General features: G+C 44.6%; 1 protein-coding gene across 24 annotated transcripts in view; it reads left to right on the top strand.

The window, feature by feature from the left end:
- Positions 1–14642, top strand: part of ank3b (ankyrin 3b) — a 754625-nt gene that overhangs the window by 514438 nt on the left and 225545 nt on the right. For all 24 annotated transcript variants that reach the window (XM_087999088.1, XM_087999086.1, XM_087999102.1 and 21 more), the window contains exon 4: positions 6196–6294. In XM_087999088.1, coding sequence (XP_087855214.1) covers positions 6196–6294 — 99 coding nt within the window. The remainder of the gene's footprint in view (positions 1–6195; positions 6295–14642) is intronic.

Raw genomic sequence — 14642 nt, 5'->3', positions numbered from 1 at the left:
GTGCACACCAACTCTCCGAAGAGTATCCCACTCAGACCCATTACTCTACCCTATTAGTCAAGATTTCCCCTGACTATTGCACCTAACCTACACATCGCTGGACGCTCTGAGCAATTAAGCATGGCTAATTCACCTAACCTGCACATCGCTGGACTATGGGAGGAAACCGGAGCACCTGGAGGAAACCCACACAGACACGGGGAGAATGTGCAAACTCCACACAGACAGTTGCCCGAGGCTGGAATTGAACCCAGGTCATTGGTGCTGTGAAGCAGCAGTGCTAACCACTGAGCCACTGTGCTGCCCCAAATGTGGGGGAAATTTATAAATGGGAGTGTCAGAGATTCTATATAAAAAAAGGGAAAAAAACTAAACAGGGGTGTAACAGGTCCAGGCAGCGGGCTGTGGAGGGTGTCGTTAGGACCGACTGCCTGCCCCTCTTCCGCGGTTACGTTAGGGCCCGGGTGTCCTTGGAGAAGGAGCACGCAGTGTCCACCAACACCCTGGAGGTGTTCAGGGAGAGGTGGGCACCGCAGGGAGTGGAGTGTATTATTTCCCCCTCCAACTCTATTTTGATTTAACCCCTGCCCTCCCCTTGATTTTTTTGATCACGCAGCATTGCCCTCACGCATCAACCATCCCAACACACACAAACGAAGCTGTATCAGAATACTTTTCCAACGAGCTACCACACACTGCAGCACAGACGAACTTCGGAAAACAGAGGAGAACCACCTATACAAAGTATTCAAGAAGAACGGATACTCAAATAATACAGTCCGCAGATTCCTCAAGAACAAACCACGACAAGCAGACCAAACACAGCCAGAAACCCTAACCACTTTACCATACATCAAAGAAGTTTCAGAAATGACAGCCAGACTACTAAGACCCCTCGGAATCCTAGTACACACAAACCCACCAACACTCTCAAACAAAAACTAACAAACTTAAAAGACCAAGTACAACCCATGGACAAAGCCAACGACATCTACAAAATTCCATGCAAGGACTGCCACAAACACTACGTAGGACAAACAGGAAGAAAGTTAGCCACCAGGATACACAAACACCAGCTAGCCACAAAAAGACACGACCCTCGCTCCCTCGTAGCCCTACACACGGATGAAAAAAAACACCATTTCGACTGGGACAACACATCTATCTTGGGACAGGCTAAGCAAAGACATGCCAGAGAATTCCTAGAGGCCTGGCACTCCAACCACAACGCCATAAACAAACACATAGATCTAGATGCCATCTATCAACACGTCAGAAAACAAACAGGAAATGACATCACCACAAACCCAGGAACCCCATCCAAGAGAAAGATATAAATAGAAAGCAGGAAGCAACAGCTTTGCTTCACTTGGAGGTCGCCACTGATGATGTTACCGAGCCAGGTAATGAAACGTCTGGATATCAAACCGACAGCTCAGCGAGCAAACCTACACCCTAAACCTCAACCTGAGCTACAAACCTTGCAAAAGTATTGCCCTTTGTCAAGAAGGGCATTGCTTGTCACTGGCCACTCTGGTGTTTCCTTTCTTCCTGGTAGTCGAATATAAATAAAGATTTACACACTTGTTACTCTTCACTGTGTCTGACACCTGCACACACACGACATGGGTACTGGGGAAAAGTAAGCACTACTGCTGTTAGATGGTAGTGTGGGGACATACAAAAAAAAGAGGAGAATCAGAGGTTCTGCTCCCTCTGGAGCTGGTTCTGAGGGAGCTGGATCAGTGTGAGATACTTTCCACGTGTGAAAAACATAAACAGGTGTGTCAGAGGTTCTGTTCACACTTGGAGCCAGCTCTGTGCTAGCTGGGTTAGTGTATGATGGGCCAAATGGCCTGTTTCCACACTGTAGGGATTCTATGATTTGATGAATAAGAAACTCAACCACACAAACGCTCAGAGCATGGTCAACTGGTGTTTCAGTTGCAATTCTAAGTACCACAATGCCATGTACTGTCCCAAACCATATAATGGAAGATTCAGAGGAAGAAGGTGGAGGTGCAGATCAAAGGGAGGGAATTGTCTTGGTCGCAAGCTGTATCAGCTTAGTGATGAATGTATTAATGACAAAGTCTTTCAGTTGTGGACATTGGATGCACATCCAAAATGTGTGCTAAAATGCCACCTAGTTTTAACGAGCAGATCAAATGAATTTGAGAGTTTTGCCATTTTAAGATTTGGACATGACAACACAATAAGGTCTTTGAAAAGAGTAGTTATTCCATCATTTTAACAGCATTGTGGTGTCCAGCGAAATAACCATGTTATTAAGTAGAAAACGCAAGTGAAACTGGACATAGAAAACGACAAAGCTACTGCGTTTGGAAAGTCTGTGAACTTGCAATTTCTATAATCGAGATGCAATTGATTTCTGTTAATAGAACACAACTTTGCCACTAATGGAATAAAAGAAGTGTTATTGACATCAGCGGCTAGCTATTTAGAGGATGCAAGGTCAATTGTGTTAAAATTACACAGGCAATTTGCCCATCCATTCTCTAAAAGATTAAACGTTTCATTAACAGATACAGGAATAAGGTTTGGGAAGTATGATTAGTTCATTGAAGAGCTAAAGCATAGATGTGAGGAATGTTAAAGGTCACCATGACCCATAGAACTACGGTAAGAATGGTTGAGCGAGAGATTTCAACAAGGTAGGCTGTGGATTTAAAGATGGACAATTTTTTAAAAAGTTTCATTATTTAGAAATTTGACTTTTATTTCTTGAACCTAAATTCTTAAGGCAAGTTGTGAGCATCTGAGAGTCTGACACTGGTCCCTGTGAATATTCCTGTCCTCTTGATGCCATTCTGAGCACCAGCCTTAAAACCTGTACTCTCCATTTTCAGTTTTGTGGTCAGCTTGCTATCATTCTGCTCCCTGCCCTTTGAATCCAAGCACTCTGACCTTAGTCATGAGTTTACTATGATGTGAAGGTGGACAGAGTTAAAAATCACACAATACCAGATTACTATGCAGTACATCATTGTAGCTCTTTTAAAAATCCGAGTGCATGACACGTAATGTACCACCCTTATCTATTTTTTCGGGTCACTTAAAAAAAATTCAATAAAGTTGATGTCTTTTGAAATTTGTGCTGACTATTCAATATTTTGTTCTGATCCTGGATGATTTTCTACTCAGTTATCTTTCCTGTCATTCACTACCTGACCTATAATTCCCTGAAGCTTTTAAGATTGAGATGACTGGATTTAAGTAAAGGAATCCAGGAGTTTGGAGTCACTATTTCGGTTGACCTTGATGCCATTGAATGGTATATTATGGTTCAAAGGGTTGAAGGAGCCTTTAGTGTTCTAATGTTCTGATACATGTTGAATGATTCATTTCTTGTTGAAGTCACATTCTATTTTGCTAGAGCCGAAATGAGCTGTTCCAACAGCAACTTGATATGAATCCGTCTTAAGTTTCCACTCTAAGGACCTACCATTCATTCATTGATAGATGAAGTAGGAGAGGCTGTGAACATTTGTATCTTTCTGCAGTATTGTCTTTCTATGTGACCCTCTGCTTTGATGAAACTGCTCGTCTCCTAACTGCCATAACGGTGTAACCAAGACCCCTGTCAGGCAACTGACCAGCCCGCTAGCTCCCCCTGCTGACTTGGTCTCTCCCTGTCCTGTTGCTAATATTCTGACAGATATGGGGGACTGACATGAAGAGAGATTGACTCGGTTAGTATTGTTTTCACTGGAGTTCAGACAAATGAGGGGGGGGGGGGTATCTCATAGAGACTCATAAAATTCTACATTTCTATGACTCTATCAGTAGATAGGGTATATGCAGAGAGGATGTTCCTGATTGTGAGTGCATTCAGAATCAGGGGTCATAGTCTGAGGATTCGAGGTGGAACATTTAGGACACAGATGAGGAGACATTGCTTCACCCAAAGAGTGGGTGAGCCTGTGGAATTCATTACCACAGGAAGTAGTTGATGCCAAAACAATGAATGTATTCAAGAGGTGGTGAGGTATTGCACTTGGGGTGAATGGAATCAAAGGTCATGGGGAGAAAACAGGATGGGGCTATTGAGTTGGACGATCAGCCATGATTGTGATGAAAGGGGGAGCAGGCTTGAAGGGCCGAATGGCCTCCTCCAGCTGCTGTCTTCTATGTTTCTATCATTACTGCATCTGGACTGATAGACTGAAGGTTCTGCATTTGCATAGACAGAAGAGCTAGTGTTAAATTCAAACAAACCTACACAGAGAGATACAATGCAGCTACTGGTTTTTAATCATGGAAACAAGTCATGTTTGGATCAGCTTTGATTAGCCTCTTATAAACCCTCAAGAGTTTATTTTTGGCCTGTAGAACTCTTGAAATCTCCTGTAAAGCATGCCTGTTTTAGCATGTGTTTGAATTAATCTGGTCTTTTAACTGAACCATATTAATACTCACTTGCTGGATGGCTGGTTAGCAATGCAGAGTAAAACCAACAGCGTGAGTTCAATTCCAGCATCGCCTGAGGTCACCAGGAAGGACTCTCCTTCTAAACCTCTCCCCACAGCTGACACGTGGTGACCCTCAGGTTGAACTGTCACCAGTCCTCTCTCCCTCTGTCTCTAATGAGAGGACAGGACTGTGATCCAGCAGGAACTATGGTGACTTTACCCTTGATGAATGCTGCAAAGTTCACCCAAAGTCAAGCTGACTTATAAAATCAAAAACAGAAATTGCTGGAAAACCTCAGCAATTCTGGCAACACTGGTGGAGAGAAATCAGTCTTAATATTTTGGATCCAGTGACTCTTCCCAGAACTGATGGCACTAGGAAAATGTTGGTTTTTAAGCAGCAGATGGTGGGGGTAGAGAGTAACTGATAGGTGGAGATAGAGCCCAAAGTGAGAGAAGAACAGTTGGACAGACAAAAGAGTCAATAACAATCAGTCTAGGAGAATGAATAGCTGTTAATGGGGGCTGTTAGTGGCTAACATTGAGTTGTGTGTGATAGCAGGCCATGTGATAACCCATGATAACACAGCCTGGTTTGTGTGTGTTGGGGTTAGGGACACGGGAGAGCTCAAGCCCTAAAACTGTTGAACTCGATATTTAGCCCAGAACGCTACAGAGTTCCCAAGTGGGAAATGAGGTGCTGAGTTTCGCTGGAGCACTGCAGCAAGCCTGAGACAGTGATGTTGGCCAGGGAACAGGGTGGTGCATTGAACTATGACTGACCGACAAACTGACTTATAAAATTATTGACTTAGTAAGAGGAGCGCAAGAATTGCAAAACAATGTAAAAGCAAGTTCCATTTGATTTGCCTTCAGTTATCCTGCTTCTCTCAGGAAATGATATTGGAGTTGTTACATAGTCATAGGCTCATTGATAGTGATTAATCCTCACTACAGAGCCAGGCATCAATTCGTTTGGAAAGGTTCTCCATTGATAAAGACCATTCGCATCACTGCCATCACCCTCAGGATGGTAATATTTAATGGGATGAGGAGATGTGAACTTCTTCACCCACTTTCTGCTGTTAGGGTTGTAGACTGAAGCAAAGGATTTCTCATGTTTGGTTTATAGAGAGTACACCAGAGATTTCCAGCAGATGTTTCATTGGTCATACCTTGTATTTGAGCTAGGCGAAAGTGACTACTGCAGGTGCTGGAGGTTAGAGTCAAGAGTGTGGTGCTGGAAAAGCACAGCAGGTCAGGCAGCATTCGAGGAGTAGGAGAATCAACATTTCGGGCAAAAGTCCTTCATCAGGAATGAGACTGGGAGTCGAGGGGGTGGAGAGATAAATGGGAGGGGGGTGGGGCTGGGTAGAAGGTAGCTGAGAGTGCAATAGGTAGATGGAGTTGGGGGTAAAAGTGATAGGTCGGAGGGGAGGGTGGAGCAGACAGGTGGGAAGGAAGATGGACAGATGGGACAGGTCATGAGGATGGTACTGAGCTGGAAGGTTGGAACGAAGGTAAAGGTGGGGGGAGGGGAAATGAGGAAACCGGTGAAGTCCACATTGATGCCCTGGGGTTGGAGGGTCCCAAGATGGAAGATGAGGTGTTCTTCCTCCAGGCATCGGGTGGTGAGGGAGTGGCGATGGCAGCCCAGGGTCTTTGAGCTGCCAGTCTTGCAGTTGCCTTGCAGACGTTCTCAGCTGTGCTTGCACTTGGCCATGCCCTGTTAAACCCTAACACTTCCACTTGTGCCTTTCAGAAAGGAAATACTGCTCTCCATATCGCATCCCTCGCTGGACAAGCTGAAGTTGTACACGTTCTTGTAACAAATGGAGCGAACATTAATGCCCAGTCCCAGGTAAGATTCAACTGTAAGACCTGCTGCCTATCACTGTAAATGTCTATGTTTAATACAGATATGTTATAATGAATATTGAAGGCTCATATACTTACACAATAAACAAAATGTTGGAGTTACAATCTTACAGTGAATGCTGGAATCTGTATTGGGAATTTGGACTATCCTTCCCTGCTATCTTATGTCCATAGATGTAAAGTCTTTAGCTGGGACTGTGCAGGACCTCAGCACGTGCTCCATGTGTTGACAATGCTGGTCTAAGGTTTTCCAGAGCGTGCTTGTTTTGCTGAGCTCGAGCACTGTTTAGTGTCAAGAAGGGAGGTGCAGTCATAAAGCGAGCCTCCAGTGTGTATTTCACATATGCTCAATCGGGAAGACAGACTGAATCTACAAACCTTATCATTATTCACAAGGGACAATATCAGGAATGGATTGTCAATTATTTGAGAGAAGACACGGTGGCTCAGTGGTTAGCACTGCGGCCTCACAGTGCCAAGCACCCGGATTCGATTCCAGCCTCGGGCGTCTGTCTGTGTGGAGTTTGCACGTTCTACCTGTGTCTGTGAGGGTTTCCTCCGGATGTTCCGGTTTCCTCCCACAGCCCACAGATGTGCAATTTCGGTGAATTGGCCATGTTAAATTTCCTATAGTGGTCAATTTAGTGGACTATAGTTCATCAGTGGGTCTTTGGATTATGTGCAATGTAATTGAAATGTGGATTGCTATATTTAAAATAGGGGTTAGACAAACTCAGAAACAACGCAGTTGAGATGAGGACCAGACAAATTTCTGGCCTGAACAGCTGGTCCTTTTTTGAGGTATTTTAGGTGTTGGAGGTGATTTCCTCGAATTCCAGGAGCAGCAATTACTGTTTTATATGCTGTTGCATTGTTTTCGAACTTTGGAGAAATAAAAAGTCGAAACAGCAGCAATTTTAAAAGGGAGAGGAACAGACAAAGGCAGCACATGGTGAGGTCAGTGCAGGAGAGAGACAGAGAAAGAAACTGACAGAGCAGTGAACCTACACAGTTACTGCCTTTGCTGTTTGAATTCATGTATCGCTGGACATCGGAGTGCATCTGGGAAAATTAACAGTGAAATTCACTACTGATCTTGGAGGAATCTGTTTGGGAGAGGTCACAGCACAGAAACAGAAGTGAATATTTAAGCGTGTCCACATGCTTAAAGTCTGCAGTAGTGAGTATATGTTTCTTGATTATATGTTTTATTGAGATATGTCTCTTGATGAAACTTAAGAAATAAGCCATAAGTATTATTTTAACCTGGAGCAGTGTTTTGTACAGGAATAAGATGGTGCTATTTATAGATTGGGAAGGAGCAAAAATGGCCCTTAGTAGAGTGATATGCTCTTCTTGTCAGATGGGGGAGTTTAGGGAGAGTTTACGGGTTACTGGGGATTATATCTGCAATAAATGCCGTTAGTTGTGAATCCTATCAGATTGAATGGATCGGTTGGAGAGAGGAATTTACAAGAGCAAGGGGATGGCAGTTATAGGAAGGGGGAAAAGTCACAGATACAGTCACATAGATGGGTTAACTCCTGGAAAAGTAAGAGAGGTAGGCAGCCAGTGCAGGAGTCTTCTGTGGCTATCCCCATTTCAAACAGGTATGGTGTTTTGGAAAATGTAGGGGATGCTGGATTCTCAGGGAAATGTAGCACAAACAGCCAAGTTTCTGGTATTGAAACTGGCTCTAATGTAATGAGGGGTATGTCCGGTTCTGAGAGATCAAATGTGTTAGGGGATTCTCAAGTCCGAGGAACAGACAGATGTTTCTGTGGCCAGCAGCGAAAAAACAGAATGGTGTGTTGCTTCCCTGGTGCCAGGATCAAGGATGTCTCAGAGAGCGTGCAGAATGTTCTCACGGGGGAGAAGGTCATTGTCCACATTGGAACCAACGACATAGGAAGGGAAAAGGTTGAGACTCTGAAGGGAGATTACAGAGAGTTAGGCAGAAATTTGAAAAGGAGGTCCTCGAGAGTAGTAATATCTGGATTACTCCCAATGCTACGACCTTGTGAGGGCAGGAATAGGAGGATAGAGCAGATGAATGCATGGCTGAGGAGCTGGTGTATGGGAGAAGGATTCACATTTTTGGATCATTGGAATCTCTTTTGGGGTAGAAGTGACCTGTACAAGAAGGACAGATTGCACCTAAATTGGAAGGGGACTAATATACTGGCAGGGAAATTTGCTAGAACTGCTCGGGAGGATTTAAACTGGTAAGGTGTGGGGGTGGGACCCTGGTAAATAGTCAGGAAAGAGATCAATCTGAGACTGATACAGTTAAGAACAGAAGCAAGTCAAACAGTCAGGGCACACAGGGACAAAGCAGAGAACAAGATAGGACTGATAAATTAAACTGCATTTATTTCAATGTAAGGGGCCTAACAGGGAAGGCAGATGAACTCAGAGCATGGTTAGAAACATCGGACTGGGGTGTCATAGCAATTACCGAAACGTGGCTCAGGGATGGACAGGACTGGCAGCTTAATGTTCCAGAATACAAATGCTACAGGAAGGATAGAAAGGGAGGGAAGAGAGGAGGGGGAGTGGCATTTTTGATAAGGGATAGTATTACAGCTGTGCTGAGGGAAGATATTCCCGGAAATACATCCAGGGAAGTTATTTGGGTGGAACTGAAAAATAAGAAAGGGATGATCACCTTATTGGGATTGTATTATAGTTGAAACTTTATTGCTGGAACAGCACAGCAGGTCAGGCAGCATCCAGGGAACAGGAGATTCGACGTTTCGGGCACAGGCCCTTCTTATAGACCCCCTAATAGTCAGAGGGAAATTGAGAAACAAACTTGTAAGGAGATGTCAGTTATCTGTAAGAATAATAGGGTGGTTGTGGGAGGGGATTTTAACTTTGCAAACATAGACTGCGACTGCCATAGTGTTGAGGGTTTAGATGGAGAGAAATTTGTTAAGTCTGTACAAGAACATTTTCTGATTCAGTATGTGGATGTATCTACTAGAGAAGGTGCAAAACCTGACCTACTCTTGGGAAAAAAGATAGGGCAGGTGACTGAGGTGTCAGTGGAGGAGCACTTTGGGGCCAATGACTATAATTGTATTAGTTTTAAAAAAGTGATGGAAAAGGATAGACCAGATCTAAAAGGTGAAGTTCTAAATTGAAGAAAGGCCAATTTTGACGGTATTAGGCAAGAACTTTCAAAAGCTGATTGGAGGCAAATGTTCTCAGATAAAGGGACGGCTGGAAAATGGGAAGTCTTCAGAAATGAGATAACAAGAATCCAGAGAAAGTATATTCCTGTCAGGGTGAAAGGGAAGGCTGGTAGGTATAGGGAATGCTGGATGACTAAAGAAATTGAGGTGGAAAAGCGCAGCAGGTCAGGCAGCATCTAGGGAACAGGAGAATCGACGTTTCGGGCATTAGCCCTTCTTCAGGCCGCCGCGATATTAACCGCCACCTGAACTCCCCCACCCCTCTCACCCACTCCAACCTCTCACCCTCGGAACGCGCAGCCCTCCACTCACTCCTTTGCAACCCCAACCTCACTATCAAACCAGCAGACAAGGGAGGCGTGGTAGTAGTTTGGCGCACCGACCTTTACACCGCTGAGGCCAAACGCCAGCTCGCAGATACCTCCTCCTACTGCCCCCTTGACCATGGCCCCACCCCCCACCACCAAACCATCATCTCCCAGACCGTCCATAACCTCATCACCTCAGGGGACCTCCCATCCACCGCCTCCAACCTCATAGTCCCACAACCCCGCACCTCCCGCTTCTACCTCCTGCCCAAAATCCACAAACCTGACTGCCCCGGCCGACCCATTGTCTCCGCCTGCTCCTGCCCCACCGAACTCATCTCCGCATACCTTGACACCGTCCTGTCCCCCTTAGTCCAAGAACTCCCCACCTACGTTCGGGACATCACCCATGCCCTCCACCTGCTCCATGATTTTCGCTTCCCCGGTCCCCAACGCCTTATTTTCACCATGGACATCCAGTCCCTGTACACCTCCATCCCAAAAAAACCTCTGCACTTAAAGAAATTGAGGGTTTGGTTAGGAAAAAGAAGGAAGCATATGTCAGGTGTAGACAGAATAGATCGAGTGAATCCTTAGAAGAGTATAAAGGAAGTAGGAGTATACTTAAGAGGGAAATCAGGAGGGTAAAAAAGGAACATGAGATAGCTTTGGCAAATAGAATTAAGGAGAATCAAAAGGGTTTTTTCAAAAGCATTAAGGACAAAAGGGTAACCAGGGAGAGAATAGGGCCCCTTAAAGATCAGCAAGGCGGCCTTTGTGTGGAGCCACAGAAAATGGGGAGATACTAAATGAGTATTTGCATCAGTATTTACTGTGGAAAAGTATATGGAAGATATAGACTGTAGGGAAATAGATGGTGACATCTTGCAAAATATCCAGATTACAGAGGAGGAAGTGCTGGATGTCTTGAAAAGGGTAAAGATGGATAAATCCGCAGGACTTGATCAGGTGTACCCTGGAACTCTGTGGGAAGCTAGAGAAGTGAATGCTGGGCCTCTTGCTGAGATATTTGTATCATCGTTAGTCACAGGTGAGGTGCCGGAAGACTGGAGATTGGCAAACATGGTGCCACTGTTTAAGAAGGGTGGTAAGGACAAGCCAGGGAACTATAGACCAGTGAGCTTGACATCGGTGGTGGGCAAGTTGTTGGAGGGAATCCTGAGGGACAGGATGTATATGTATTTGAAAAGACAAGGATTGATTAGGGATAGTCAACATGGCTTTGTGCGGGGGAAATCATGTCTCACAAAGTTAATTGAGTTTTTTGAGAAAGTAACAAAGAGGATTGATGAGGGCAGAGCAGTAGATGTGATCTATATGGACTTCAGTAAGGTATTCGACAAGGTTCCCCATGGGAGACTGATTAGCAAGGTTAGAACTCATGGAATACAGGGAGAACTAGCCATTTGGAAACAGAACTGGCTCAAAGGTAGAAGACAGAGGGTGGTGTTGGAGGGTTGTTTTTCAGACTGGGATGCCTGTGACCAGTGGAGTGCCACAAGGATCAGTGCTGGGTCCTCTACTTTTTGTCATTTACATAAATGATTTGGATACGAACATAAGAGGTACAGTTAGTAATTTTGCAGATGACACCAAAATTGGAGGTGTAGTGGACAGCGAAGAGGGATACCTCAGATTACAACAGGATCTTGATCAGGTGGACCAATGATCTGAGAAGTGGCAGATGGAGTTTAATTCAGATAAATGCGAGGTGCTGCATTTTGGGAAAGCCATTCTTAGCAGGACTTGTACACTTAATGGTAAGGTCCTAGGGTAGTGTTGCTGAACAAAGAGACCTTGGAGTGCAGGTTCATAGCTCCTTGAAAGTGGAGTCGCAGGTAGATAGGATAGTGAAGAAGGCCTTTGGTATGCTTTCCTTTATCGGTCAGAGTATTGAGTACAGGAGTTGGGAGGTCATGGGAGGCTGTACAGGACATTGGTTAGGCCGCTGTTGGAATATTGTGTGCAATTCTGGTCTCCTTCCTCTCGAAAAGATGTTGTGAAACTTGAAAGGGTTCAGAAACCATTTACAAGGATGTTGCCAGGGTTGGAGGATTTGAGCTATAGGGAGAGGCTGAACAGGCTGGGGCTGTTTTCCCTGGAGCGTTGGAGGCTGCCGGGTGACCTTAGAAAGGCTTATCAAATCATGAGGGGCATGGATAGGATAATTGGACAACGTCTTTTTCCCTGGGGTGGGGGAGTCCAGAACTAGAGGGCATAGGTTTAGGGTGAGAGAGGAAAGATATAAAAGAGACCTAAGGGGCAACTTTTTCACGCAGTGGTGGTACATGTATGAAATGAGCTGCCAGAGGAAGTGATGGAGGCTATTACAATTGCAACATTTAAGAGGCATTTGGATGGGTATATGAATAGGAAGGGTTTGGAGGGATATGGGCCGGGTGCTGGCAGGTGGGACTAGATTGGGTTGGGATATCTGGTTGGCATGGACTGGTTGTACATCTGTATGACTCTATGAAACTCAAGGAATTAAATTCAAGCTGTGTTTATCGGCCAGAGCCTCATGCATTTTAACATGAATCAGTAAAGTGAGGCTGAATCTCACAGTTCCATACTAAAGCCACATGTTTTTCCTGGACTCCTGGTTTCGGCTATCATTTGTCTTTAGAATGGACAGTTCCACTCCATGCAAATAAAACTACTGAGAAAGCATCATAAGTTTTGATTTGTTCTTTTAGCAAGTGTTAAGTCTTTAACAGCAACAGAGCTCCCTGAATAACTGTTGGGTTGGTGTGAAAAGCTGCCTGCCATTGAGCATATGTTAATCTTCCTCATTGCAGACCACAGCAGAATGCTGATGACAAGGCTAGTGTGGAATTATTTTTATCTTTTGTTTAAGGTATTAAGGACTGAGGAGTAGCGTGACAAATGTTTCAAACTCCGGAAGTTGGTGTTAATCAAGTTTGACCAGTTTGGGAATTTGCTTTCTGTGCATATTATGCTGATACTGAAGACACATCAACAGGCAAATTCAAGCCTAAGAAAGGGGGGCTGGTGTTACTATCAGCAAAGGTTACACATTTGGCTGAAAGGGAGAAAAATTAGAGATAATGATAGCAAATGTTTTCTTCACATGATGGGGACCGGGTGCTTGTGCAGTTATTTCAGACCAATGTTGAACTGAATTAGCTTTATTGTCACATGTACTCACATCAGTACGGTGAAAGGTTTATAAGTCGACACTTAAACCATCTTAAGTACAGATTCTCCCGTACGTTCTTAAAGAAATAAGAAGTCCAGCATTATAGACCTTCAAAAGTACAAAATCATAATAATAAATTAGGAAAATAAAAAAAAAATGCAGAATAACAGTTCTCCCACTTGAAAAGGTTCAGAAAAGGTTTACAAGGATGTTGCCAGGGTTGGAGGATTTGAGCTACAGGGAGAGGCTGAACAGGCTGGGGCTGTTTTCCCTGGAGTGTTGGAGGCTGAGGGGTGACCTTATAGAGGTTCATAAAACCATGAGGGACATAGATAAGATAAAAAGACAAAGTATTTTCCCTGGGGTGGGGGAGTCCAGAGCTAGAGGGCATAGGTTTAGGGTGAGAGGGGAAAGAAATAAAAGAGACCTAAGGGGCAGTTTTTTTGACTCTAAGGATGGTGAGTGTCTGGACTGAGCTGCCAGAAGAAGTGGAGGCTGGTACAATTTCAATATTTAAAAGGCACCTGGATATGAAGAAGAAGGGCAAAGAGGGATATGGGCTAAGTGCTGGCAAATGGGACTAGATTAGGTTAGGATATCTGGTTGGCGTGGACGAGTTGGACCAAAGGGTCTGTTCCCATGCTGTACAGTTCTATGACTCTCTGATTCTAGTCCAAAGACGTGCAGGTTCGGGTGAATTGGCCACACTAAATTGCCCATAGTGTTCAAGGATGTGTATGTTAGGTGCATTAGACAGGAGGAAAAGTTAGGTCGGGGGATGGGTCTAGGTGGGTTACTCTTCGGAGGGTCAGTGTGCACTTTTTGGGCCGAAGGTCCTGTTTCCACACTGTAGGGATTCTAATCTGACTCTATTTTAATGTAATAAAGAAAGGAAAAAGAAATTTACAAAAGAGAGAATTTAAGACAAAGTGCACTTAGTCCATTTCACTGCTCTGGGCTGGAGGACCAAGGCCCGAGTATCCCCCTCCCCGCCCTCCCACTTTGGAAACCAGGGCTAACCCACCACCATGCCATCACTGTTTTACCTGAATCCACCACAGTGTTATCTGCAGGAGCCCAGTACGATGGAACGCGACTCACATTGTGGCATATCTAAGAATGAAATTATGCTGAGAATTCGGTTCTTGCAACACAAGTGAGGCTGGTGGAGATTGTATTCTCGAACTGATGATACTCCCTTGTTGTCATCGATATGGTGCAAATTTCTAAGTCAAACTTTGAGACCCGTTTGCAGAAGACCGAAAGAACAATCAAATCCAGGCCAAGTTTTTGAGCAAAGGCAGGAGCTTAACCTGGAAGAGGATCTATGGTGATGGCTACAGTCCCTGGAATGGCTGATCTTGTGAATTACAACGGAGTTCTTTTCCTGAACCAGAATGGGAGTTCCTCTGGAATTCAGAGAAGCAAGTTCACAATCTCCCAGGGTCAGAAATGTGGACACTACTGTTAGCATTGTCAACATCCCCCCCATTCCCAGTCATAAGACCATAAGACATAGGAGTGGAAGTGAGGCCATTCGGCCCATTGAGTCCACTTCTCTGATCAACCATGGCTGATGGGCATTTCAGCGCCACTTACCCGCACTCTCCCCATGTCCCTTAATTCCTTGCGAGATTAAGAATTT

The sequence above is a fragment of the Chiloscyllium plagiosum genome, unplaced genomic scaffold, assembly GCF_037043375.1.
Source record: "Chiloscyllium plagiosum isolate Xiang-an unplaced genomic scaffold, Cpla_swu_hap1 HiC_scaffold_22, whole genome shotgun sequence".
NCBI lineage: Eukaryota > Metazoa > Chordata > Chondrichthyes > Orectolobiformes > Hemiscylliidae > Chiloscyllium > Chiloscyllium plagiosum.
The sequence above is the reverse complement of the archived record's forward strand: the minus strand, read 5'-3'. Positions and strand labels throughout refer to the sequence as shown.